Below are 24,201 nucleotides of genomic sequence, written 5' to 3'. Positions count from 1 at the left end.
AATGGTATTTGAAGACGGATAAAATTCAAATTACAGGTTTAATAACATCGTTTTTATAGAAATTATATCTGCGATATTTATACAGATCTACAACAATCAATATAGCACAAAATGAAGAATTATTTTTATTGCTAGCAACGCATTTAAACACGACCAGCGGCAGCAACCTTGGCGTTGAAACGCTCCTTGCGTTCCTCGGCAGTAAGCTTTCTTTGCTTGTACTTGAGGGATTCAGCCTTAATGGCATTAAGGTCCTTGTCGCTCTTCTTGGGGGCGGGATCTTCACGGATCTTGGAGAAAGCCTCAGCATAGATGTCCTCAAGTTGGTCACTTTCGATACCGTCGGCAATCAAGCTAGAGAATTGCTTTTGGAAACGCTCTTCATCATCATCAATAAGCATTTCCATGTATTCAGCAACGTGACCACCATAGATGTACTTGCGGAGAGTTTCATCATCCAATTCCTCAGACTCAATGTCGTAACCGGGGAAACGGCTAGGAGAATGGGGAACGTACAAACCACCATCAGAAGCACCCTTCATGGCACCGAAGACACGAGAACCAGTGGAGGTACGCTTCAAACCAACATCCAAGAAAACCTTGAAGGGGCGAGGGCCGTGTTCAATGGCTTCAGTGAGTTCAAATTGACCTTCGGGCTCAGTGATACCCTCATACTTGTCAGCAAGGCCAATCTTGATGAGAGCACGACGAGCGACCAAAAGACCGGTAGCATAAGCAGCGGACCAGTTAGCCAAACCCCACTTAATGCCATAGCGGGGAAGCTCAGAAGAGTGAGCAGCAGCAAGAACATAGTCACCGGTAACTCTGGAGGAAATAACTTGGCAGGTCACGAAACGGTTGGAGAAACGGACAACCAAACGGTACTTGGGAGCATTGTACTTGTTCTTGGCTTGGGAAATCAAGCGCTTACGAGCATAGTAGTCGGTCTTACCTTCACGACGACGACGGTACTTAGTTTGGAAGCGTGAAAAGTAAGGGCTGCTCTTGACCTGCTTAACGAAAGCCATTTTGGTGGTGTGTTTGTTTCGTTTCGCATCTCATTTGCAAAGTTTCGAGTGTGTGACTGTTCATACATTACTGAGAGAAAGTCATGCTCGCTATGTAATATACAGATACCGTTAGCGTAGATAATATATTAGGGCACCTGAACGTGTCGGTATTGTGTAAACAAAAACATTGACAAGTAGATTATGCAGAATATTCTTCCTTGCAAAACACCTGAGGAGTCTGTTGGTCTAACTTAATATTTAAATCTATGTCAATATGTCTTCTAAAAAAATTTAGCTAACAAATACAACAGCAATAGAAAAAAGGCAATGAAAAACAAAAACAAATCTGCGTTCCATGCATTATTTCAGTGCTGTCAGTAAACGTGAGTACAATGACCGAAAGGAAAAGCACTGTTATTCTAATCATTACGAAGCTGTTTCTGCTTTTCTAAAACGGTCATCCTGCTACTTTGTTTACTTTCTTGGAGGCAATGTTTGTTTACATGCGTTCATAAATGCGAAAGATCAGCAACGTTATTTCTTCCAAGAGCAAAACACTAAGTATTTCAGAAAAATATCCTCTTTTTGGGCTTTTATTCATTTCAGTGCCCTCTCGGGTCAGTAACAGCATCCAATTTTGGGCAATGAGTTCCTCCAGTGCAGACAGTTATGGTCAACACATTCGAAACCGTTTCGAGTCCGAGCAGCCAAATCCAAGTGTTGGCACAACCTTCGAATACGGCTGGTACCTAATTTCTAGACGGTGCGCTCAGGATGTCGAAGAAGGCATTACCATGCTTCGACGTTGTATGGAGTGTGATCTTGCTCTGTATCGAGAGTCAATGTATTCAATAGCCCTAGGATACAGCTTTCTAAAAAGATACGACGATGCTTGCTACTGCACGACGGCACTTTTACGTGAATACCCGAATGACTTGGAAGCAGTGAAACTTCACGCTGAGTTAAAGGAAATGAGGGACAGAGAAATGATAGCTGCAAGCTCCTGTATCGCTGTTTGTACAGCCACGACTTTTGGTCTCCTCTTGGCTTCTTGGATCCATGCTTTAGTTACGAAAGATCGTTAACTACAGCATAAAGTTAAAAGAAAAATATAAAAAGTACAAAAGCTCGCCCAAGAACTTTAGATGTCATATCAGTTCTTGCTAGTTTGTCTGAATGTCTCGGCTTTTGAGAAATCGTATATTCAACTACCTCATCCAAAACACTACCATTCACATCGTGCTCGGGTTTTAATTGTCCTTCATAGGCAGAGACAATATTCTCATTCACCCACTAACTGTTGACGAGCGACGCACGATGCGCTCGGATACCAGGTTTAGTTTTAATCTATAAAACAGATTCAGTTATAAAACAACATAATTTCTTTTCACTTTTTCAGGTAAAATTATCCCTGTAGCTCCATAATTTAACATCCAGTAGGCCTTAAACGGTTTATTCACACAAATTTCACATACATATCGAAGAGTAAAGAAGTAAAAAGATTTTAAAACTTTTATTCTTATTCAAACAAAACATTCGTAATTTCCATAATAGGATAAGGGAAACTTGACGAAACCCTTTGATTCATTTGCTCATGAACTTCATCCTTTGCTAACTACCGATATTAACACCACACCACCACAACTTAAGTGTTGGTTGCATTTCTATAAAAACCTGTTGCAAATCGCTTTTGCTTGAGTTATTTATCATAGCGAAATGGAGTCAGGACCGGTCGTTTGGTACTGTCATGCTTGTGGTAATGAATTTGAGCAACCTGGAAATTGTACCAGATGCAATAGTGACTTCGTCGAAATGGTATGTTTAGGATCATTTATAAAAGGAATAAGGGGTATTAATTGATGTTTTTCTTGATAAAAGCATTAAGATAAATCCATTTCCAAGAAACTGAATTTTAAACTTACGTTCTATAGATTGAGTCTAATACAGCTCCTCAAGATGATCCTAGAGTTCAAAACATAATCCCTATACCAGAACTGGCTGATCCTGGTGCTATGTTACAGAACATATTTCGTGCGTTTGGCACCCAGCCCGAACCATCTGAAGCCCAACCCAATCCGACTTCCGAGAATGAAACTGATAATACATTCACCGATCCTCGCTCAGGTCAGTTTTCAAATACCGCACGTTCCGGTTCTACATCAGACTCATCTTTTCCTCGTAATACGACTCCCAATCCAACTGGAACCCCATTTGTTACGCCGGGAATCGTAAACGTAGGGCAAGTTCATAATCTGTTTCAAACCCTACTAGGACCTGGTTTGAACCGCTTGTCTAGATTTCCTAACACAAACCAACCTTCTGCTACCAGTACCCATGAATCGACTGCTCATGATGTAGATCCTGCAGGAAGCAATCCAGCTGAGAATTTAACTGGAGCCTATGTTGATACTCCTCTACAAGAAACGCTTCCTTCGTATGCTTCATCAGTTAATCGGGAAGCTGCAGATGCGAATGCTAGCTCTGGACAACAACCTTCAGTGGAGGAACAAGCTCAGTCCAATGATGAAGCTCAACCCGGGTTTTTCAGATCTAATTCGGGAATGCCTTTTGCTGCTCAAAGTTTTGTCTTCTCTATGGGCCCCAATGGAACTTTCCAACAAGTGAATACTCCTAGTGAAAATACTCAGGAGGCTCAAGCAGGTGCTATTCCTATTGCAGATCTAGGATCTATTTTAGAAAGAGTTTTCGGCTCTCTAAACCAAAATGAAGGCCAAGCTGGTGAAGGTGAAACTCCATTTAATGCTGCAAACCTTTTCTCAAACGTATTTAATTTGGCAGGAAATCCAGGAGATTATGCATGGGGTGCAAGAGGATTAGATGACATTATATCGCAACTAATGGAACAAGCACAAGGCCATAATGCTCCTCCTCCTGCTTCAGAAGAAATAATTTCCAAACTCAAAGTACGATCCCCTCCAGCCGAATTATTAGGAGAAGATAATGAATGTACGATTTGTATGGAAAACTTTAAAGAAACTGATCAGGTTATTGAGCTTCCTTGTAGCCATTTTTTTCATGAGAATTGTGTTAAACCCTGGTTGCGTGTAAATGGAACATGTGCTATCTGCCGTGCTCCTATTGATCCTTCTATTAAAGTAAATGAAGGTTCGAACAATCCTCAACAATCACAAGAACATAATTCTGAAAATCCTTCTCAACATGAAGCTCACACAGCCAATACTTTTGGAGGAAATGAGTCTAATGAACGCAGAACAAGATCTGATGCTGACACGGCATCATCAGCAAATAACTTTATTGATGAAGAACCTTTGGAATAAAATGAGAGTAGAGCTTGATGGATTGCCTTAATTTGGTTTGTTAAATCTCGGTGGATATGCTTCTGATGAATGAGTAACTGAGGTTATGACGGCTATATTTTTGAAAGCTCAGAAACATTGCTATTCGTGGTTTTCATTATATTTTAGTGCGTTTTGTTGTACATATCCTGTAAAAATGTTTGGGACGAACTTATTAATGTACATAGAAGATTTCGGTCTTCACGAGCCGTTAATACTGAAGGAAGGCGTAGAGTGTTTTGCCAAACTAAGTCATGATTTTGTTTATGAAAAATATCCGAAAATTAGAAAAAGTAGAAGATAGGAGATGTAAAGCAAAGAAGTTTTTAAGTTTTGTTTAGTGAAATGGTATAAACTATATTTAGATACAATGAACTATACGTGTTTGGAATAATAATAATGATTCAGGACAATGAAAGATTAATTGAGCTAAAGTTTATAAAAGGGGGCTACATACTACTTCAAATGAATAGTAGTAATGAGGTCGCATGTGTTTACGCTTACTGCAATAAAAAGCAAAGTCATGATTCCGACAATAATGGATTACAGAATAAGAGGCCAGAAACCGAAAGTTGCTCAAATGGAAACATTATTCGCAAATAGTAGGGTCGTAAGAAGAATCGGCATGCCAATGTTCGTCAAGAGAGGTTATTCTGTCTTTTATTTCTTCCGGAATCTGAAAAGAAAAAATGTTCAAGTTATGTTTAATTTGATCTAAATTCGTACACTGGACGATAGGTATATAGCCTTTTTCAAGACTCCAACGAAGCAATAGTCTGGGGACATCGACGCCAACGGAGTTGGCGAGTTCGACAAGTGTTGGATCTTGGAGACGAATTCCATTTGTGAGAGGTGAATAAGCTTCCACAAGGATGTCGTGTCCTTTGCACCAATTCACAATGTCGTCCCTGGCAAGAAAAGGATGCAGTTCGATCTGATTAACTATAGGAAAATACTTTGGTTCGGATGCATATAGTTCTTCAAGGTGCTTGATTCCATAATTGCATACGCCCAAATAACGGATATCTCCTCTATCAACAAATTCTTCCATAACTCTCCAGCTTTCGATTCTAGCCTTACTGCCGGCTGCTGGAGAGAAGATGGAAAAAATGTCAATATAAGTACCCAAATGATGCAAACTACTACGGATGGAAGCCCGTGTAGCCGCATAGTCAGAACAGTTAGCTAATTTCGTACTTAAAATGATATCTGTTCTTGGGGCTCGATTTCGCTCACACCAATCAATTACGGCTTTTCCACACACATCCTCATTTCCATATACTTCAGATGTATCAATACGTCTATATCCAGTGTCCAACGCTGCTGTCACTAAGTCATAGCAATCTGCATACTTGATTCGAAAAACGCCAAATCCAATCCTTGGTAAAGACAATCCATTTGGAAGTTGGATATGATTAGGCTCTCCTTTGATTTCACTCATTATTATCCGAGTATTCTAGCAATTATGTATTTTTTTTACAGTACGAAGAGTTGAGACGTAGAGTCAACCGGGAATCGCTACTACAGTAAGTGACGTAAACTTTACTACAAATAAATAATGTTGGAACATCCTTGAAAATGATCAAAGAGGCTGGCTGAAGTTAAATTTATAGTGTTAAATCATTTTAATTATTTTATATCTCTTCCTTACATATTGTTATTTATCTTTTGTTTTTTTTTTGTTTGTTTGATTCTTCTACATCTGTGTACATTATAAGCCCAGGGTCTTCTGTTTTTTTAGTTACTTAACGATTACATTTCACTTTGAATTTCATTTATTTGGAAAAGCTTGATCCTGTTTACGGGAACGTAAACAATGTTGGGCAACAGTTATTGTTGCCCGACTCGCATAAACAAACGAATAATTCGTTGAATGAAGAATAAAATTTCAGCTCCAACAAACAGGCTATTATTGTTATTATAATTCGAGCTGTATGTTGGATAGTTTAGCAGACTTTATTTGCATTTTTGAAAATCTAACCGAAGGCTCTAATTCACTGAAATTTCCAAAGTATCACCAACTGGATGATACATTACTTTCCTCCTTATCAAAGCCTCTTATATTTTAGGCACCATGATAAAAGATATAAAATGAATATATTAGGTACTTTTAAACAGAATAGAATACTTATGTCCTTCTGTAAACAATTCTGCTTTGCTGAATACTGTTACCTCGGAGGTAACCACTAAGTTCCATAGTAAACAACAGTAGCTTTCATTGATTTAAAACCGAGGAATAACAGTACAAATGTTTAGAAAAAGAAAAGCAATCATAAAAAAAAAGAGCAGCAAAACCAGAGGAAAAAAATCAAGAAAAAGCCTACAGCATCCCGGATTCCCATGTTGTCTCCAACCATAGTACTAACGAGACCCTCAGACGCTTAACTGCAGTGATCGGACGGGAACTGGTGTTTTCGCCTAGGTGTGGCCGTAGACAATTGTCAATGTAATGAAAAGTATATGTATTGGATATTCATCATCTCATATTTTACAAAATTTATAGAGGATGGTTTTTGATACTGATTTTCTCTTTTCTAGCTATTCACATTGTGCTAGATTGTCATTGAGGTATGAGACTGAATGTCTGAATTTATAGCAGTTGACGAAGCTGTAGTTTGAGAAGTAAATTATTAAACTACATTAGTTGAAACGGCCAATCTGAATATATCCAGCTTTGAATTAGAAATCGGTTGATTATTTTGCAAAATTATTGTCATAACAACTAAATAATCATTAAAAAGGTTGCATTAACAAAAATTTTCGTCACAAAGAAAACGAACGATTCATAAATAACACTATTGCGAGACGAATCCAAAGATTCATAAAAGAGTGAACGTGAAAAGCAATCCAACCTGCCGAATGAAGCTGATGCTTACTTTTGTGGACAAGAATGCAGAAACTTGAGGGATTGCAATTGATATGGATGCTTCGAAGGAAAATGTGATTTATAGGAGGGATGGAGAAGATTCGTTAAAACTCAAACTTCAGCGCTTTGCTCAGCAAGAGGTTGAAGCTCAATTTCCTCGTTACGAGGTGCTTCATTTTCTGGATCTGTCGGTCCTAATTAGGTTAGTCAGGTGCTAAGAAAAAAAAAGTTATAACAAACAGTACATACGAACATAATTCGCAGCATTTCTTATGCCGTATCCTATGCTTCCCATGCCGTTTCCTAAATCAGCAATGAATATTCGAAGTTGTCGCGTATCCGTACCTAGAACCAGTTAGAATATTTCGCAAGGTGTAAGACATACTCCAAAATAAAACAAACAAGGCAACGTTAACAATGCAAATACCATAGAAAGCAATGTCGTTCATCTTTTCAAATCCTATTATTTTCTTTACATTATAATAGACGACGAAACCAACGCCATTCAGAGAAGCCGTACATATTACTGCGACACACATGTTGGACAGCACTCTACCAGTTTGCTTGAACCATTCTTTAGGAATTTGAGAAATTGCTAATAGTTAGTAAAAATAAAACATAGCGCTAACTTACAATAGAGAAATACTACAATGGACACTGGACAGGTAACAGAAAGTCCCCAAAAGGTTTCCGTCCTCACAGGAATCTTGAAATAAAAAAACACCACGAGAAAAATGGAAGAAGTTACAACATACACAAGAGACGCAAAAAATAAGAAGATATTCGCTGAAACCCACATCGAATATGTCGAATCCGATCCAGCGTTGTTAGTGGACTCTTGGGCAGAATGCTGAGTGGATCCATCAGCCATTTCTAAATCAATAAATTTGTTCGGAGCTAATGAATGTATTAATGATGAATGCTTTTGTTGTTTAAGAAAGGATAGAGCGTTTGTCAAGTTTGCTGATGGTAATCAACAAGTTTACTAACCTTAAACACAACAAGTAAACAAACAAACATGATTCTTCATCAAAACTGTTTTTAGCCTAGATTTTTTCAACAAACATACAAAAACCAACCCTTCCTTTCTATTTCAATAAATCTTACCTGAATACGGAGGAGGCGTACCCTCTGAAGAATGTATATCTGATTTCTCATCAATGAGCGTTTTGAATGACTCGTCAGAGTCTGAAAGAGGACTGTACTTATTCTTCATTTTCGCAATGGCAAATCAAAAACCAAAAGAACACCAATACTTATAGCTGAAACAAAATCAACTAGAATTACCAAGAAAAGTCTGTAGAAATCGATTCCACTTTTCAGGGACCTGTAAAAAAAGGAATTGTTCCTTGTTTCTAAAGAAAATCAATACCTTGAGTAAATTCTGTCTAAAACCAAAGATAGGTATGAAAAAAATCTTGGTAATGGCTTTTCGCATGTCTCAAGTTCATAAAGCAGCGACATTATGTCACTGACTGGTCACAACCTCGTTATGATTATTTGACTTTCGTTTTTTACCGTACTTTTTCGTAATACTATAGTTCAAACGAATCAAGTATTACAAAAAGTAAATAAAGAACCTTTCATCAAAAATATACAAACTGTATACTTAAAATAATATATACACGAAATAGGAATTAGATATAACTTTATTTAAAAATCCTTGAAGAAATTTGTACATCTAGGGGTTTTAAACGCAGTGGATGTTGATGTAGATGGAAAGGAAATCTTTGTTATGCTGGGTCCGGTCTTCTGTTTTTCCTCTAGCTCGGGGTATACTTGTATTTTTTGCATATTATTCATAACACCGCTTTTCCATGACTATACTCTTGATTGGAGTCTATTGCTTTAGCTTTTTCCATATGCAAAACATCACCTAACTCAAAGTACCATGGCGATCAAAAGGAAATCCAAATGCAACACGATGCATGCATACGTTACGCTAAAACAGGTAAAAAAACAAAAAGAACGAAGGAAAATCCTACAGCACCCCGAATCCCCATGTTGTCTCCAACCATAGTACGAAACTAACGAAGCCGTCTAAAGGTTTTCACTTGCTGCCGTGATCGGACGGGAACTGGTGTTTTCGCCTAGGTGTGGCCGTAGACGTCAAGTTAGTTTTGTATAAATATTTGTAGTAATGTGTTCCTTTGTACAAGGATCTTGATGTTAAATAGTTCAGTAGACCGTTTAGAAGCTTACACTTCATATGAACATATTTGATAAAACAATGCAAATATTGTATAAAAGTCATCATAGGTTATGACTCAATTTAATATAGTAATATGTTAGACGGGTTATAAAGATATCAATATATACGTAATTTAATTCCTTTTTTGACAACTAAAGTATCCGATATAAAAAGAACCTTCAGAATAAAAACCCATAAAATTTATCAAGTATTCTTGATTGAAGTTAATCCCTTCTCTATTCCACTTTATATTCCTCCTAAAAATGAGTCAAAAAATTGACTATAGCGAAAGCTTTACCAACTATTATAAGACCTATTATCCAGCATTCGGTATGCAGAAATTTCCAAGTTGTCAACTAACTCATGAAGCTTTTAGTGGTGCTCGTATGTTGAACGGGATGCGTTCATAATTTGCAAGCTAATCTGGACAGTTTTGGCATCAATACCTAGAGCACTCAAACGCCCTGTGGGAGGACCATTTGCACCAGGCTGTTTACTATGCGGAAGTTTTGTAGCAGTTGGCGGGTATGTATAAATATGTGAAGTAATATGCCATAGACTTCATTTCAATGTTGGAAATGGTCACTAACAATTAATATTGAAGACTGGCAATCGCTAGCGGAGGTAAGTAAAAGAACATCAAAACGAAACCCCTTAGGCTCAATTTTTCTAAAATTATGAAATTCCAAATACATTTACTATCGTTGTTGTCCTTATTGCTAACTTACACTTGCGTCAAGATATAGCGAATGGGTCAGGGATTTCAACAGCATGGTCTTTGGCATATTTTATGATTAACGCAAAGAAATCCATTAAATCATTTCGAATGTATCCTCTAGCATTATGTACATTTGCTGGGATAAACACAATCGGATATGGTCGCACAATATTTCAGGAATATTAATGACTTCCGTGAATCTGTTATTTACAGAAAAAAATTGAAGTTTTGAAAATACAATAATTATTAGAGATGATAATTTGAGTAACTAAATACAAATGATGGGTCCTTTATATACCTGCTGATTACCCCTTTTGCCTGAAAGGCAAGTCTCGGAAAATCACTTTAAATATATAAATTTAATTTATTCAAGCAGCATTAAATCAGTTCCTGAATGATTTCAAAAGGACATTGTAATCAGGTCAACTTGTTACTAACTAAAAAATTCTCAAAAAACATTTGCTTTTAGGGAAGAGAGACACACAAAAATTAAGAGAATTAGTATTCCGTTTATAAATTCCCATTAGCTTGCAAATTCTTTTTTAGTTCATCAGCTAATGTTACAAGGGTAGGATCGCCAGTAAAGTCTCGGATGTACTCTTTATCTACTTCACGTTCTTTTGGATACGAATAAGAACTATTAATTAGTCATTATTTATTGCAATTTTTTGGACGAGTAGAAACTTACACATATTCGTCTATTCTGTCTTGCACAGACCAACCCATTAGTGCACGAAGAGAGCCTACCACGATTCCAGTGCGATGCTAAACATACGCAATTAGTTTTTTTTTCTTTTTAAAATAAGATTAGTGAACCATACCTTGCCTCCGCTACAATGAAGTAGCACTGGCCAAAATTCTTTATTTAATATCACATAAAGCGATTTCTTGACTAAGATATCAATATCTGAATGGTAAGTTACAATGAATTTTCTTTTTTTTTCTCTTTTTTTTTTTTTTTAGAATTAAAGGCAACGGAGACTTCACTGATACCACTCACCTATCAAATCATTTCCTTCTTCTTTCGATACCGAGTCCTGTTTTCTATATTTGCTTCCGGGCATTCCAAAATGATAATATTTTATATTTTTAGTAGCCATATATTCAAGTTCTTGATCAGTATATTCTTCTTGACGCAGCGAGACAATGGTACGGATAAATAAAGATTCAAGGAAAGCAAAATTTGTCCGACTGGGACACGAGGAACGGAATATTATGTTTGGATAAACAATACCGAAGTTTTCTGGTACAACTGATGGACCAGACATTGAGACTGACGATGGAATTTCTGTTCCTTCAAGCAACCTCACAGGTATTTCATCGAAACCAATTAACTCGCAGTTTTTGCTCTCTTTACGTTGTCTACAATCTTCTTCAGTAAGAAATTCATAATTTAAAGGTCTGGATGTAGACATCGGAGTTCCCGCGCTCAGTTTCTTCTTAGAACAGTCTTTCACAGGTTTATCACATAGAATATTCATGAATCAATCAAAAATTTCATATACAGCCTGTTATCCGTTACGAATTTCTTGAGTACGAGACTTTACGGTGTCAATGGCCACTTAAAACGGAACCTCGCGGAATTCACAGAACTGTCTGATTTCTCTAGAAATTACGAACAAAATAGGTTCTACAAAACTAAATCTTCAATGATTACAAGTGTTTCGGAATGAACCATACCCAGAATCGTGATTTTATGATCCTTCAGAAATTACTTCAGTGCGCTAAAAGCAGGAATCCAGCGCATACTCACAATGGCATGCATATTTGGGATTATCAAAACACCATTGATAAAAATAAACTAAAGTATTATTAATACATATATACAACTGACCCAAAAAACAAACTTCCGTTTAGGCGTCACTAGTTTAAGTTTGCAACAGAAACATGAGTTCAATATTGTATCGAAGCTTTCATAAGTATATTCTTTATCCCGTTTTACAGTCTATTATCTAAATCTTAAAGAATTACTTAAGTCATCGAACTGTCTCAAAAATGAAGACTTGATACTTGATAAAATTGATTCGCTATATTCCAAAAAAAAAATGAAGACAATATTCTTTCTAAAGTTTTAACACTACTATAACGAGAAGATATGTGCTCTTCCAATAAATCAAAATTTATCGTAATCATGGGACGGTGGACAGGTCTCTTTAGGCAGCTTCTTTTTGTACATCGACACCACCGTACTTTATACGCCACTTTTCTTCCATGCTTTCGTCAATGCGAGAAAACAAGTATTCAGGTTCTCCGATTCTATGACCAGGAAGCAAAGGAAGAGAGAAACTGTCAGTAATAGCCATTGCAGGAGCATTCAATTGCTTGTTAATACTAGAGCTAACACTAGGCATATATGGGTACATGATAGAACCAAGCAAATATATCAAGTTCAGGGAATAACCAATAGCATCTGCACACTTTTGTCTTTCGTACAAGAAACACTTGTTGTCAACGCGATTATCTTGAAGATATTGATTACCACGAGCAGAAATCTCCATCGCAAGTCGAAGTCCTTCGCGTAATTTCGATTGCTCAAGTGCAGCATTGTATTTTTTCAATAACTTGTTAATGTCTTGAACAAAGTCCGTCTTCAACTTGGCCGCTCCAACAGACGGATTTTCCAAATAATGGGGAATAATTCCATTGTATTTGGCGGTGGTAAATTTGAGGGTGCGGTTAACAAAGTTACCAACATTAGCAAGCAGCTCAGAATTGTGTCTAGTAATGAAATCCTTCCAAGTAAACATGGTATCGGAAGTTTCAGGACGAGTAGACAGAAGATAATAACGCCAAACAGAAGAAGATAAGCCAATATCTTGAGCTGTATTACCAAAAACACCTACACCACGGGATTTCGAAAACTTGCCAGTCTCGTAGTTTAGATAATCAGTGGTGTTGATATGATGCAACATCGTCCATTTCTCCTTTGTACCCAACAAAGAGGAAGGGAAAATAACAGTGTGGAAAGGAACATTATCTTTACCCATGAATTGATACAATTTAACATGCTCAGGATTTCTCCACCACTTCTCCCATTCATCAGTGTAATTAGCAGTGATACTGATGTAACCAATAGGAGCATCAAACCATACATAAAGAACTTTGTCGCTGAATTCTTTCAAAGGAACCGGCGTACCCCATTTCAGGTCACGGGTAATGCAGCGAGGACGAAGTCCTTCTTTCAACCAAGATTCAGTAATGGCCCGTCCATTCACAGTCCACTTACCCTCGACAGCAGCTTCGGTAACCCAAGTTTCGACAGCAGGTTGCAATTTATCTAGTGACAAGAAAATGTGACTCGTTTCACGCTTGACAGGCTCAGAACCATCTAACTTACATTTGGGTTTAATAAGTTCAAAAGCATTCAGAAGACCACCACATTTATCACATTGGTCACCTCGAGCGTCCTCATATTGACATTTAGGGCAGATTCCTTCAACATAACGATCAGCAAGATAACCATTATGGACTTCACAATATAATTGAGTCATAGAGTCGGCGGACATGTATCCGTTTTCATGCAATTTATTGAATATGTGTTGAGCAATCTCAGTCTGTTTAGGTGTAGTTGTACGACCAAACTCATCAAATTCAATTTCAAACCAATTGTAGACCTGCTTATGTAAAGCATTGTACTTGTCACAAAGTTCTTTGGGGGACACACCTTCTTCCAAAGCTTTAGTCTCGGTAGCTGTACCATATTCATCAGTTCCACAAATATAGAGAGTGTTGTGATTGCGGGCACGATGATAACGAGCAAAAACATCAGCACTGAGGGTACTTCCTACGATATTTCCCAAGTGAGGAACATTGTTTACATAAGGCAAAGCAGAGGTAACCAAAATGTTAGGTTCATTTTCTTTAGGAAGAAGTTTTTCGGATGCATTTCGCTCACGCATTAAATTGGTAGTTTGAATATTCCGAGTTTCTGTAGAAATAGGAACCTTAGCGGAAATCTCGGCGGGTTGACCTAAAGATTTCTCAAGACAAACTCGCAAAGCATTAATAAAAGAAGGGTGCTTTTCAGTCTTGAGATACCATTTACTCAATTCTGGGTACCCTTCCAGACCAGCTCCATTGGTGATACAGAAATGGATATCGGCAACAAGAGCAATTTCTGCAGGGGTAAAGTTCTCAGAAATGGAGTCTTGCTTAATTGCTTCTTGTAAAAGGCTCAACAGTTCATTGAATTTTTTCTTCTCGGCAGCTTCTTCCACAAAATTACCAAATGTTATAGCCTCCCAATCTAAAATAGACATCTTTGAGTCCAAAAATTCTTCGAAAGAGACATTTTTTTGTTGCCAGTACAAATAACTAAATGGATGTAAACATCATTACCGTATTTTCAGTGGACTGAACAATTACTTACCTTACAATAGCATTGGCGTCAGAAATAAATCTGCTTGAATCTTTGGCATCTACCAATCGAACAGAAGGGCAATTTGCAGCTATACTGTGTTAATAGTCGACTAAACCTTTTGTTTTTTGAATCTTACCTCCTTCAACAGGAGCCTTTACACCATATTCGTGAATTGAAATAGCAACTTTCAAAGAGTTTGCAAAAGTATATGAAGTTTTTAGAGATGCTGGGAACTCCAATTTTATAGTTGCCATTTTTGGCCCTTTTCCTTTAGTAAAACGTTTTAGCAAAGTTCTGTCTGTCTATTAACAAGCAAATGTATAAGGAGTTGGAGTGCGCCCTTTATTTTAAAGAAGATACCGTAGATACATATTTGGTTCGTTTATAAGTTGATTAAGGAAAAGTAGCGTTTTATAAACTTAAAGCTCGTTGAAAGCAATTATTACATTCAAAATTACAATTAGAAGTTGAATTAATTGAACACAGGAGACGTTATTTTCTGTCTATAGAATGGCATTTTCCTATGAAGATAGCAACTGGAAAAAATTTGACAGAACAATGGCGAATCGTGAAACCAAAACCGCTGAAAATTAAAGCTCATCATGATTTACTAGAAGAATAATTATTAAAAAACGTAGATATGTATAACCAACAGAAGAGGATTCTAGGGGAACACAACTCGTTAATCCAAATTAAAGAATAAACCCCATGTTTCATTCTTATAGAAGGGAAGAATCATCAAGTAGAGAACGATCACGTCTCTAGAAAGACTCAAGGAGCCCAAGTTAAAGTCTATATGAAAGGATGTCAAAAGGAAGTACCACTTTTTTATCCCTTTTTCTATTTTTGTAAATTTCACGAGTATACTTGTACACTAGTATAAGTACATTATTGGACAGAGGAAAAAGAGTAACGAGGGGAAAGGTACACGGAATCAAAGTAGTAGACTTAATAGTAATAGTAATTAGAAAATGTTTTGTGATAGCTGAGTCGAGAAAACTCATCGCAATGAGGTAAAGAAATTTCTTTTGCCCTGCTTAATTTTTCTGCATCAGGAAAGAACCAACCATAAGATTTCCGGATTTGATCCTCCTTATATTCTCTTTCTTTAATGCATTCAGCATGCACTCTCTCCGCATATTGTTGCTCAATCTGATTAGCCAGTCTAAGAGAGTCTCGAGAAGAAAGAGAATTGTATTGCTTTGGATTTACATAGAATGGAACCTTATATTTTGGAGAAATATACTGAGCGGAGTACTTTTCTGTAGGTACAAATGAGTATCCAGCACGGACGGATGAATCACCAGAAGAAGTGAAATTAGACAAAAATGCGAAAATAACAAGGATTAAGATGGGTAAGATTTGATAGAGCATACTCTTGTTGTTAGTATCTTCAGCTTGTTGTCTTCGGTACCTCCGAGGACGACCACCGAATTGATGAACACGAACACCTGGTCCGCCAAAGAAAAACGTATTGGGTCCTCCTAAAAACGAAGTTAGTAACGAATGAAGGGTCAATTATACGAGTATAAATTACCTGAGAAGAACTGATCGCCAAAAAATGAATTGAACAAATCTTCGGGTGACATTTGTGCTTGCGGATAGCCAGAAAAACCTTGGAAGCCAGGTCCAGCCCGTTGAGAAAATGACGAAGTAGAAGCACTCGCTCGTGATTCAGGATCTGCTCCTGTTCTGTCGTAATGTGCCCTCATGTTCGGGTCCGATAAAACCTGAAACGCCTTGGAAACCTCTGAGTATAGAGTTAGCATATTTGAACTCAAGTTGAGTTAAAAAGGAATTTCAATGCATACTTTTGAAAGCCTCATCAGCATTTGGTGCGTGATTTTTATCCGGATGTAATTGTAATGCGAGTTTCCGGTATGACTTCTTTATTTCTATATCTTTGCAATCCTTCTTCAGGTTTAATATTTCATAGTACTCATGTTGTTTTAGTTTTGTTATTTTGTGAACAATCTCCATTTGTTCCCGCGTGTATGAGGCTTGAGAACTATCATTGCTTCTCGGTGAATTCGAGGTTCTATCACGCATGGTTGAAGAGGCATTACTAGTTCCAGTGGAGGCGGCTGAAGGTTTAGTCTTATTAGACGTTCTTTCTTTAGTCATATACGTTCTGAAGTCTTTTGCTTCTGGTGTAGGAAGAATTCGTTCTGACTTATCAGTAAATTTGGATGCTTTTTGGTAATCTCCTGCTTCCAAATATTTCCTAGCCAAACTTATACAGCTACAATAACAACAATTAGCGCCCAAAAACGAACTTTTGTGGAAAAGAACCTTACCGAAGCGCTTCTTCTCGGCTTGCCTCCATTGTACTACACTTTACAAAAAAAAATTATCAAAAGAGTAGAGTTTGCTTTATTTTTACACAATACCACTTCTTTGATGTTTGCAAGTAAAGGAGAGAGGAGTACATCGATTGATTTTCGAAACCCACCAGATAACAATCCCAACACTTGAATCTTGTTTACCAAGTAACAAAGTGTCTTAATAGAAGTGCAGGTTCAAAAAATAACTTCTGCCGTTTTATTTTTGGATTTTTGGGTATTGCATATATTTTTATTCTTAATTTAACTGGCTTTTCCTCTTTTTTATAATCTTCTACGATTTTTTTTGAGCCATCTCCATACTATTAGCAAAAATGGAAGTGCATCAGGATGAGAACACATGGAAGCCCGTATTTAGTGAATTACATTCTTCTGTTCAAGAGGCAGAAGCTACTCTTCGAAATGACGGTTCTATGGAAAAAGCTATCAAACAAGTTGGTTACGCTGACTCTCTAGACCAAATATCGAAAATCGATGAAAATATCTACATCAGCAGCTGGAAAGCCGCATCAAATAACGATTTACTAGAAATGAACAACATTAAATACGTCTTGAGCGCTATGAGCATAGATCCAAAATTGAACTTACCAAGCGATCAACATATATGGATTCCTATTGAGGACGGAAGCTCCCAAAACATTTTGCAGCATATTTCGAAAACCATAAAATTTATAGATGAAGCCGTTGCTTCCAATTCACGCGTCCTTGTACATTGCTTTGCTGGAGTATCAAGGTCCGTCACTTTAGTATCAGCTTACTTAATGAAGAAAAACGATTGGGATCCTGAGAAAGCTTTAAATTATATTTCTACCAAACGTTCAAATATTTCCCCAAACCCAAGCTTTTTGAAACAGTTGCAAGTATATTATGAATGCCGATTTGAGCTTTCTCAACAACAACGTCCATACCGACTTTGGCTTTTCCACAAATACGGTGATTTTGCTGTCCTTAACATAAGGGTTCCATCAGATGTAAATTATACCGAATCTGTTCGGGCTCGAGCAGGGCAAACTGAAATCCGGTGTAAAAAATGCAGATTCATACTTGCATCTTCCGACTATATCATTCCCCATGAACCAAACAACAAACCACAGAATGTGAGATGTACTCATTACTTCCTTGAACCTATTCGTTGGATGCAACCCGAATTGGAATTAGGAAATTTAGAGGGTCGTTTTGATTGTCCCAAATGTAGTTCAAAAATAGGTTCATACCGTTGGCAAGGAATGCAATGCAGTTGTCTTGAATGGGTTTGTCCTGCTCTCAGCGTTATGCAGTCTCGTGTAGATGCTGTTCGAAAAATCATGTAATCATATAAAATTTTTACATATCTCCGTCGTCGCTCTTTTTACGTTTTGAAAAATCTCCTTACACATGTTGGTCTTTACGTCCCAATGTTTACAGTTAATTTACTTAATATATTCTCATATGTTCAATTCTTTTCCTGATTCCTTTTCCTAGTACTATTCCAAATATATTTCAGTAAAACGCCATCAAGTCTTTTAAACTTTGAAAAAGGTATTCTATTATTAATACTTCATCCATTCTGTCTACATTTTTTTTGAAATCCTTACTAATCACCTGTAATGAAATTGATATCGCGTATCGTAACCCTACCCTCGTACTGAAGTTTACGTGTAGTGCCAAATAGTAAAGTACCTTTTCCCGTTCTTATTATCGAAAGACATGGCTCCTACTTCAAAAGCATTTGATTATTTAGTTATTGGCGGTGGAAGCGGTATGTATATGAACACACTAAATTTGATTGAAAATAGCTAATGTCTGGTTCGTTTAGGTGGTCTTGCATCAGCTCGACGTGCAGCCAAATATGGCGCCAAGGTAGCTTTGGTTGAAGCATCTGGCCGCTTAGGTGGTACTTGTGTAAATTATGGTTGTGTTCCCAAGAAGATAATGTGGAACATCGCTGATTTAGTTGCCAAGATGAAAACCGCTCCTCAACAAGGATTTCCAGAAAGCAACATTGGTCGCTTTGATTGGGGCCTCATAAAAAGAAAACGAGATAACTATATTAAAAGATTGAATGGAATCTACGAGCGTAACGTTAACAATGATGGTGTATTATATATTTCTGGTCATGCTAGTTTTGTTTCACCCACGGAAGTTGCCGTGGATATGCTGGATGGTTCTGGCGTCCAAACTTTCTCTGCGAAGAAAATTCTCATTGCCGTAGGTGGCCGACCTATTTGGCCTTCTCATATTCCCGGTGCCGAATACGGTATCGATAGCGACGGATTTTTTGAATTAGAAGAACAACCCAAGAAAGTCGCCGTTGTCGGAGCTGGTTACATTGCTATTGAGTTGGCTGGTGTTTTCGCCGCCCTTGGTACAGAAACCCATTTGTTTATCCGCCGCGACAAGTTTTTGCGTCGCTTTGATCCCATCATCAGTGATGGCGTAATGAAGCACTTTGAGCATCTTGGTATTCATATACATAAAAACTCTAGCGAGTTTCGCAAGATCGAAAAACTCCCATCGTCTCAGTTGCGTCTTCACAGCGAGCAAAGCACTTTAGACGTCGACAGCCTTCTCTGGGCTGTTGGCCGTACCCCCAAGACTGAGGGTTTGCGTCTTGATCGTGCTGGCGTTAAGACTCTCCCTAGTGGACATGTTGTTGCCGATGAATATCAACGCACAAATGTGCCTTCTGTCCTCTCTTTGGGTGACGTCGTTGGCAAGATCGAGCTCACTCCTGTAGCCATCGCTGCCGGTCGTCGCTTGTCTGACCGTCTCTTTGGAGGTGTTAAGGACGCTCATCTGGATTACGTGAACGTCCCCTCTGTTGTTTTCGCTCATCCCGAAGTTGGTACCATAGGTTTAACCGAACAGGAAGCTATTGATAAATATGGCGAAAACCAGATTAAGGTATATAATTCCACTTTCAGAGGTTTGAATTATGCTTTGGTTGATGAGGAAAATAAGGTCCCTACTACATACAAACTTGTCTGTGCTGGTCCACTCCAAAAGGTTGTTGGCTTGCACATGGTTGGTGACTTTTCTTCAGAAATTCTTCAAGGCTTTGGTGTAGCTGTGAAGATGGGTGCAACCAAAGCTGACTTTGATAACTGTGTTGCAATTCATCCTACTTCTGCAGAGGAATTGGTAACTTTAGTTTAAGCCAATTTGACATTTTGATATTATACTGTGATATTTTTTTTTTGTTGAATCTCAAAATCCTTTACACGTAATATATGATTTAAATCACCTATGGTAGTACTTTTTATTTTGTTTCCCATTATCATTTATGTAAATTTATACGAAATAGTTCTTGTACGGAGACAAGTTTTAACATAAGAGAAGACAGACCTGACCTATATCATTGAAATTAGTTGTTGGTGTTCAATTCGCTACTTCCAATTCACTTCCTATAGTTCAGAAAATCCAAATATTATCCCTAGCTCGTAGTATAAACATGGCTCAGATTAAACAGGCAATTCAAAAGAGGTAACTTCATGCATATTAATAAACATTTCATCATGCCTCATACTAATCAAATCCTGTAGTCTTCGGTTTTACGACATTGGATACAACGCAACAGATCCTGTTTTTCGAGGCTTTTATCATGACAAGCAACGCCATATTGATGACTTCGATGCTATCATTTCTCGTGCAGTGTCAAAGGGCGTTCAAAAAATGATGATTACCGGCGACAATGTCGTTAATTCAAGAGAAGCTTTAAAACTGGCAACTCAATACGGTATGAACAGATGCAAAATGATTAAAAAGCATGCATTATAAATACGAATTTATTTACCAAGATTCTAACTTTTAGACTCTTTTACTTGTACCATTGGAGTGCACCCTTGTCAGGCAGAATGCTTTAACAAGAATCCTAACGGACCTGAAGACTATATCAATCAATTAGAATCATTAGTACATGAAGGAAAGAAAACTGGGAAAGTAGCTGCATTCGGTGAATTTGGCTTGGATTATGACAGACTTCATTACGCTTCAGAGGATGTACAGAAAAAGTGAGTAATTTTATGCTAAATTAGCTTTCGTTTGTTTCTAATCAGTTTCAAGATACTTTGAAGAACAATTGAAGTTAGCTGTTAAGGTACAGTTGCCTTTATTTTTACATTCAAGAAACGCAGCCAAAGACTTCTTTGAGATCCTTGAAAAATATTTGCCAAATTTACCCAAAAAGGGCGTTGTACATTCCTTCACTGGTACAATTGAAGAGATGCAACAATGTATTGATCACGGTCTCTACGTTGGAGTTAATGGTTGCTCATTAAAGACTCCTGAAAATGTTGAGGTAGTAAGAGCAATTCCTTTGGATAAGATGTTGTTAGAAACGGGTATGTCTATTATGGAATTAACTGTTAAACGTGGAAAAGTATTCTAATTAGATTTTCTAGATGCCCCTTGGTGCGAAATTCGTCCATCGCATGCTGGCCATGCTTTCTTGGACTCTAAGAACCTTTTTGATACATGTAAAAAAGAGAGATTTAAGGAGGGATGCATGGTTAGGGGTAGGAACGAACCATGCAATACTTTAATCGTTGCAGAGGCTATAGCCAAGATAAAAGGTATAAGTCTTGAAGACTTAGCGGATAAAATTTGGGAGAATAGTATTTCACTGTTAGGTTAAATATTTTTAGATATCCAATCGAGAACAATTAATGCTTCTGAACTAGGAACGCTGTTTAACATAAAAGAATTGATGAACCCCAGTTCATATGCCATCCCTTTCCAAGGATAATTCATTATTTCTTGTTGAAGTCGGTCATTTGAACTCGTGAAATTGAAGTTTTCAATTATACCATGTCGTATAGATATATCGAGTTCAATCTGGTGATTTCCAATAGGTAAATTGTTCGTAGTTATAAGTTGCTTAAAGAATGGAGTTTGCCCAAAAGTCCAATTCCATGATTTGAGCTCTTGCATGGTTTGCATTACATGTGGCACGCCAGCAAGATCATTTGAATCCACAAATACGACGTTATCACGAGAAGAAAGATCAGCAGTCTTTTGATCATCTATAGAAGTATCGGGATTAGTTCCTGAAACATGCCGAGCATCGTCATATTGTAAAAAGCTTAACATTGCTTCTCTCAGAAAGTCCACTTGAGAGAGGTTTACGTTTGCAACATCCGATCGAGTACTTGTAACTCCTTTGGAGATAATTCCCTTTGTTGTGCTTCTCAAATAACTGCTAATTCCTTTTAAATCTGAATTCAGTAGCATCGTCCCGTGATGGTAAGATTTCCCTTTGCTAATTTTGTAAGCAGATCCACTTATTTTCTGTTTTGTATCCTTTAAGACAATATCATGCCGCTGATTTAGTTCTGCTTCAACGTTTAGTTTTTCAAGAGCCTTAACTATCAATTCAGCACCTTTTGTATGAGAGAATTCGTTTCGATTTGTCAAGAGACTATAATTTACGTTTCCTAAATCATGAAATACAGTACCACCTCCAGACTTCCGGCGAATAATGTTGACCAAATTACTTCTGCATTTCCTCACATTGGCTTCCACCCAAGGGTTCTGATTTCTCCCAATAATTACACTGGGAGTATTTGTATATAGAATTAAAGACCTAGGAGATTTGCTGTTGGAGTAGAGAAAGTCTTCGAGAGCCAAGTTGAAGTACGGGTCAACTGACTTACTGATAATAACTTTAGCATGTAACAGCTTGAACCATTGTTTTGAAGTTTTAGAAATTAAACGTCCCCTCAAGTCCATAGAATATATCTACCGTCGTTTTATTTAGGACTGTGGTTATGGTATTTCCTTGACTCGCTTTAAGTTGGCTTGTCTTAATTTTGGCGTCTTTTTTGATTTGTAGATTTAGGAAAAACGTATTTTAATAATTCTATATCAAATACGATCGAGATTAATTTGAGAATTAATTTTTTTGTAGAGAAAAAATAAGTCGTTCCTTTCGTATTACTACTTCATACTCATGGAGTTGTTCGGTTTCGCTAGTCCTCTTCAAATCGGTAAAGTATATTCATTATGTTTTATATGCTTTAGACTAAACTAACAAAATCAGTTATTTCAAATGAAATTGACGATTTATGTACACAATTCTTAAAAGGACAGATAGAAACAACATTCAAAACCCTCGTTTTACCAAGACCTTTTAGAAATTCTGTCGTGCCCCAAGAGTCTTTTTATGTTTTAGCAGATTTCCTTTATCAATTGTCGTGTGTCGGAAGGGGCTCTCTTGGTAATGAGGTCTCAAAAGTATTGTTGGTGAAAAACACTGACAGGCTAGAGAGAGCATCACCGAAGCTTCAGATCTATGAAGTCTTCTTAAATTCAGGATTCCAATATTTAATTTTACTTGCAAAGAAATGGAGTCAGAAAGCTTACCGACGAACAAACACCATACAAAGTCCACATCATGACCATCCAGGCAACCTGGTAATAAAGAATGAACTGGTAAACAGAATATATCTTTTTTTCAAAAAATGGATGCCGGCTTTGTCGCGAATCTTTTCCATCATACGCTTGTTATTTTTCATAAATAAGCATCATTGCCGTACATTATCGCAACTATTCCTCGGCCTTCATTACATTTCAATTGATACCTCAGAAAAAAGTTTCACAAAAAACAAGTTTTTTTTACTTCTACTTTACAACTTCGTAAGACTGACAATATCGATACTGAAGAATACAAAGCGAGGCAAACATTTACTTGTTCAGGAAACCGATAACGACTCTTGGTCGATAGAACCTGCAACGCTAGAAAATCCTGAAACCTTCTCTTTTATACCAGATAGTTCCAGAAAATGTGCTTTATGCATGGAGTGGATGCATAAACCGACAGTTACTGAATGCGGCCATATATATTGCTGGCATTGCATATACAACTGGGCGAAAACCAAGCCAGAATGTCCATTGTGCCGATCTTTTGCCTCCCCTTCGAAGCTAATCTTACTCCGGTAGACATTAACAATTATCGTTAGACTGTCAAAATACTAACCGGTTTTTGAAGCCGTTTCACGTCTATTACAAAGGAATAAAGACAACGTACTTTTTTATACACATTCCACGAATGGCCTATTTATGTACATATAAAAAACTTCAACTCCATTAGAGTTGGATGGTCAGTAGCAAAAAACTATTCATTGCTTGTCTCGAGCAGTAAGAACTCAAATTGCGGCTATAAGATCTTTTAATCTTTATTTTTTATTTTTTTTGAAGAGCGTCACTATATAAAAAATTTTGTTTGGAAGTTATTGTTGAGATTGGTTAAGAGTCTAGTACTAAATACAAGTTAACAAATAAAACATAACTTTAAATAAAAGACATTATAATATTATTTTCAATTTTTATAAACGAAAGTTGGAGTACCGCAAAGGCCTTCTCACTGAATCCTAATTTTCAATCTTTTGGATTTGACAACAACAGCCCTTAAGTTTGTAGAC

The 24,201-nt window shown here is 37.3% G+C and overlaps 14 protein-coding genes and 1 non-coding gene across 15 annotated transcripts; 7 read left to right on the top strand and 8 right to left on the bottom strand.

The window, feature by feature from the left end:
• Nucleotides 1-3: 3 nt before the first annotated feature.
• On the bottom strand, nt 4-1,046 carry SOCG_00088 (60S ribosomal protein L5). Its single transcript, XM_013162508.1, has one exon. It carries the CDS (start codon nt 1,026-1,028, stop codon nt 144-146), a length of 885 nt encoding a protein of 294 aa, XP_013017962.1. The 5' UTR covers nt 1,029-1,046; the 3' UTR covers nt 4-143.
• A 97-nt stretch (nt 1,047-1,143) lies between these two features.
• SOCG_00087 (uncharacterized protein) lies at nt 1,144-2,375 on the top strand. The gene has a single exon (XM_013162507.1). The coding sequence runs from the start codon at nt 1,526-1,528 to the stop codon at nt 2,093-2,095; it is 570 nt and encodes a 189-aa protein (XP_013017961.1). The 5' UTR covers nt 1,144-1,525; the 3' UTR covers nt 2,096-2,375.
• Nucleotides 2,376-2,579: 204 nt separating this feature from the next.
• Nucleotides 2,580-4,718, top strand: SOCG_00086 (ubiquitin-protein ligase E3). Its single transcript, XM_013162506.1, has 2 exons — nt 2,580-2,825; nt 2,942-4,718. The coding sequence occupies exons 1-2, from the start codon at nt 2,727-2,729 to the stop codon at nt 4,307-4,309; spliced, it is 1,467 nt and encodes a 488-aa protein (XP_013017960.1). The 5' UTR covers nt 2,580-2,726; the 3' UTR covers nt 4,310-4,718.
• Nucleotides 4,711-5,917, bottom strand: SOCG_00085 (xylose and arabinose reductase). Its single transcript, XM_013162505.1, has one exon. It carries the CDS (start codon nt 5,766-5,768, stop codon nt 4,917-4,919), a length of 852 nt encoding a protein of 283 aa, XP_013017959.1. The 5' UTR covers nt 5,769-5,917; the 3' UTR covers nt 4,711-4,916.
• A 515-nt stretch (nt 5,918-6,432) lies between these two features.
• Nucleotides 6,433-8,604, bottom strand: SOCG_00084 (uncharacterized protein). The gene is made up of 5 exons (XM_013162504.1): nt 8,301-8,604; nt 7,827-8,090; nt 7,579-7,788; nt 7,443-7,538; nt 6,433-7,387 (listed from the first exon to the last, which is right to left on the bottom strand). Exons 1-5 carry the CDS (start codon nt 8,407-8,409, stop codon nt 7,305-7,307), a joined length of 762 nt encoding a protein of 253 aa, XP_013017958.1. The 5' UTR covers nt 8,410-8,604; the 3' UTR covers nt 6,433-7,304.
• SOCG_16286 lies at nt 6,645-6,759 on the bottom strand. Its single transcript, XR_001202999.1, has one exon. It is a non-coding gene; the product is annotated as a 5S ribosomal RNA (ribosomal RNA).
• A 1,043-nt stretch (nt 8,605-9,647) lies between the features above and the next one.
• SOCG_00083 (uncharacterized protein) lies at nt 9,648-10,288 on the top strand (the record flags this gene model as incomplete). Its single annotated transcript, XM_013162503.1, has 4 exons — nt 9,648-9,714; nt 9,816-9,909; nt 9,989-10,008; nt 10,125-10,288. The coding sequence occupies 4 exons, from the start codon at nt 9,648-9,650 to the stop codon at nt 10,286-10,288; spliced, it is 345 nt and encodes a 114-aa protein (XP_013017957.1).
• A 324-nt stretch (nt 10,289-10,612) lies between these two features.
• On the bottom strand, nt 10,613-11,583 carry SOCG_00082 (phosphoprotein phosphatase; the record flags this gene model as incomplete). The annotated part of the gene is made up of 4 exons (XM_013162502.1): nt 10,613-10,739; nt 10,791-10,867; nt 10,924-11,009; nt 11,103-11,583. 4 exons carry the CDS (start codon nt 11,581-11,583, stop codon nt 10,613-10,615), a joined length of 771 nt encoding a protein of 256 aa, XP_013017956.1.
• Nucleotides 11,584-12,102: 519 nt separating this feature from the next.
• On the bottom strand, nt 12,103-14,891 carry SOCG_00081 (cytoplasmic methionine-tRNA ligase Mrs1). Its single transcript, XM_013162501.1, has 3 exons — nt 14,599-14,891; nt 14,472-14,550; nt 12,103-14,416 (listed from the first exon to the last, which is right to left on the bottom strand). The coding sequence occupies exons 1-3, from the start codon at nt 14,714-14,716 to the stop codon at nt 12,256-12,258; spliced, it is 2,358 nt and encodes a 785-aa protein (XP_013017955.1). The 5' UTR covers nt 14,717-14,891; the 3' UTR covers nt 12,103-12,255.
• On the bottom strand, nt 14,891-16,914 carry SOCG_00080 (DNAJB12 protein). The gene is made up of 4 exons (XM_013162500.1): nt 16,760-16,914; nt 16,274-16,704; nt 16,000-16,212; nt 14,891-15,946 (listed from the first exon to the last, which is right to left on the bottom strand). The coding sequence occupies exons 1-4, from the start codon at nt 16,786-16,788 to the stop codon at nt 15,411-15,413; spliced, it is 1,209 nt and encodes a 402-aa protein (XP_013017954.1). The 5' UTR covers nt 16,789-16,914; the 3' UTR covers nt 14,891-15,410.
• SOCG_00079 (phosphoprotein phosphatase) lies at nt 14,925-18,375 on the top strand. Its single transcript, XM_013162499.1, has one exon. It carries the CDS (start codon nt 17,119-17,121, stop codon nt 18,112-18,114), a length of 996 nt encoding a protein of 331 aa, XP_013017953.1. The 5' UTR covers nt 14,925-17,118; the 3' UTR covers nt 18,115-18,375.
• Nucleotides 18,327-20,097, top strand: SOCG_00078 (glutathione reductase). The gene is made up of 2 exons (XM_013162498.1): nt 18,327-18,542; nt 18,600-20,097. The coding sequence occupies exons 1-2, from the start codon at nt 18,491-18,493 to the stop codon at nt 19,937-19,939; spliced, it is 1,392 nt and encodes a 463-aa protein (XP_013017952.1). The 5' UTR covers nt 18,327-18,490; the 3' UTR covers nt 19,940-20,097.
• Nucleotides 20,045-21,416, top strand: SOCG_00077 (TatD protein; the record flags this gene model as incomplete). The annotated part of the gene is made up of 5 exons (XM_013162497.1): nt 20,045-20,266; nt 20,326-20,519; nt 20,595-20,793; nt 20,846-21,123; nt 21,184-21,416. The coding sequence occupies exons 1-5, from the start codon at nt 20,235-20,237 to the stop codon at nt 21,414-21,416; spliced, it is 936 nt and encodes a 311-aa protein (XP_013017951.1). The 5' UTR covers nt 20,045-20,234.
• On the bottom strand, nt 20,989-22,737 carry SOCG_05541 (lipoate-protein ligase A). Its single transcript, XM_013164078.1, has one exon. It carries the CDS (start codon nt 22,508-22,510, stop codon nt 21,413-21,415), a length of 1,098 nt encoding a protein of 365 aa, XP_013019532.1. The 5' UTR covers nt 22,511-22,737; the 3' UTR covers nt 20,989-21,412.
• Nucleotides 22,731-23,987, top strand: SOCG_00076 (peroxisomal ubiquitin-protein ligase E3; the record flags this gene model as incomplete). Its single annotated transcript, XM_013162496.1, has 2 exons — nt 22,731-22,767; nt 22,821-23,987. The coding sequence occupies 2 exons, from the start codon at nt 22,731-22,733 to the stop codon at nt 23,717-23,719; spliced, it is 936 nt and encodes a 311-aa protein (XP_013017950.1). The 3' UTR covers nt 23,720-23,987.
• Between the last annotated feature and the right edge of the window lie 214 nt (nt 23,988-24,201).

Source organism: Schizosaccharomyces octosporus (assembly GCF_000150505.1).
Source record: "Schizosaccharomyces octosporus yFS286 unplaced genomic scaffold supercont6.2, whole genome shotgun sequence".
Classification (NCBI taxonomy): domain Eukaryota; kingdom Fungi; phylum Ascomycota; class Schizosaccharomycetes; order Schizosaccharomycetales; family Schizosaccharomycetaceae; genus Schizosaccharomyces; species Schizosaccharomyces octosporus.
The sequence above is the reverse complement of the archived record's forward strand: the minus strand, read 5'-3'. Positions and strand labels throughout refer to the sequence as shown.

Bases quoted from the DNA above. Each gene is read 5' to 3' on its own strand.
- SOCG_00086 (XM_013162506.1), top strand. From the start codon at position 2,727: ATGGAGTCAGGACCGGTCGTTTGGTACTGTCATGCTTGTGGTAATGAA. The intron at 2,826-2,941 runs GTATGTTTAGGA...TACGTTCTATAG, and splicing joins ATAGTGACTTCGTCGAAATG to ATTGAGTCTAATACAGCTCC.
- SOCG_05541 (XM_013164078.1), bottom strand. From the start codon at position 22,510: ATGGACTTGAGGGGACGTTTAATTTCTAAAACTTCAAAACAATGGTTC.
- SOCG_00084 (XM_013162504.1), bottom strand. From the start codon at position 8,409: ATGAAGAATAAGTACAGTCCTCTTTCAGACTCTGACGAGTCATTCAAA. The intron at 8,091-8,300 runs GTAAGATTTATT...TACATTCATTAG, and splicing joins TACGCCTCCTCCGTATTCAG to CTCCGAACAAATTTATTGAT. The intron at 7,539-7,578 runs GTATGTCTTACA...AACTGGTTCTAG, and splicing joins CTTGTTTGTTTTATTTTGGA to GTACGGATACGCGACAACTT.
- SOCG_00080 (XM_013162500.1), bottom strand. From the start codon at position 16,788: ATGGAGGCAAGCCGAGAAGAAGCGCTTCG. The intron at 16,705-16,759 runs GTAAGGTTCTTT...TTGTTATTGTAG, and splicing joins AGCCGAGAAGAAGCGCTTCG to CTGTATAAGTTTGGCTAGGA. The intron at 15,947-15,999 runs GTAATTTATACT...CTTCGTTTTTAG, and splicing joins TGGCGATCAGTTCTTCTCAG to GAGGACCCAATACGTTTTTC.
- SOCG_00081 (XM_013162501.1), bottom strand. From the start codon at position 14,716: ATGGCAACTATAAAATTGGAGTTCCCAGCATCTCTAAAAACTTCATAT. The intron at 14,551-14,598 runs GTAAGATTCAAA...AACACAGTATAG, and splicing joins AAAGGCTCCTGTTGAAGGAG to CTGCAAATTGCCCTTCTGTT. The intron at 14,417-14,471 runs GTAAGTAATTGT...ACATCCATTTAG, and splicing joins GACGCCAATGCTATTGTAAG to TTATTTGTACTGGCAACAAA.
- SOCG_00088 (XM_013162508.1), bottom strand. From the start codon at position 1,028: ATGGCTTTCGTTAAGCAGGTCAAGAGCAGCCCTTACTTTTCACGCTTC.
- SOCG_00087 (XM_013162507.1), top strand. From the start codon at position 1,526: ATGCGAAAGATCAGCAACGTTATTTCTTCCAAGAGCAAAACACTAAGT.
- SOCG_00079 (XM_013162499.1), top strand. From the start codon at position 17,119: ATGGAAGTGCATCAGGATGAGAACACATGGAAGCCCGTATTTAGTGAA.
- SOCG_00085 (XM_013162505.1), bottom strand. From the start codon at position 5,768: ATGAGTGAAATCAAAGGAGAGCCTAATCATATCCAACTTCCAAATGGA.
- SOCG_00078 (XM_013162498.1), top strand. From the start codon at position 18,491: ATGGCTCCTACTTCAAAAGCATTTGATTATTTAGTTATTGGCGGTGGA. The intron at 18,543-18,599 runs GTATGTATATGA...TGGTTCGTTTAG, and splicing joins AGTTATTGGCGGTGGAAGCG to GTGGTCTTGCATCAGCTCGA.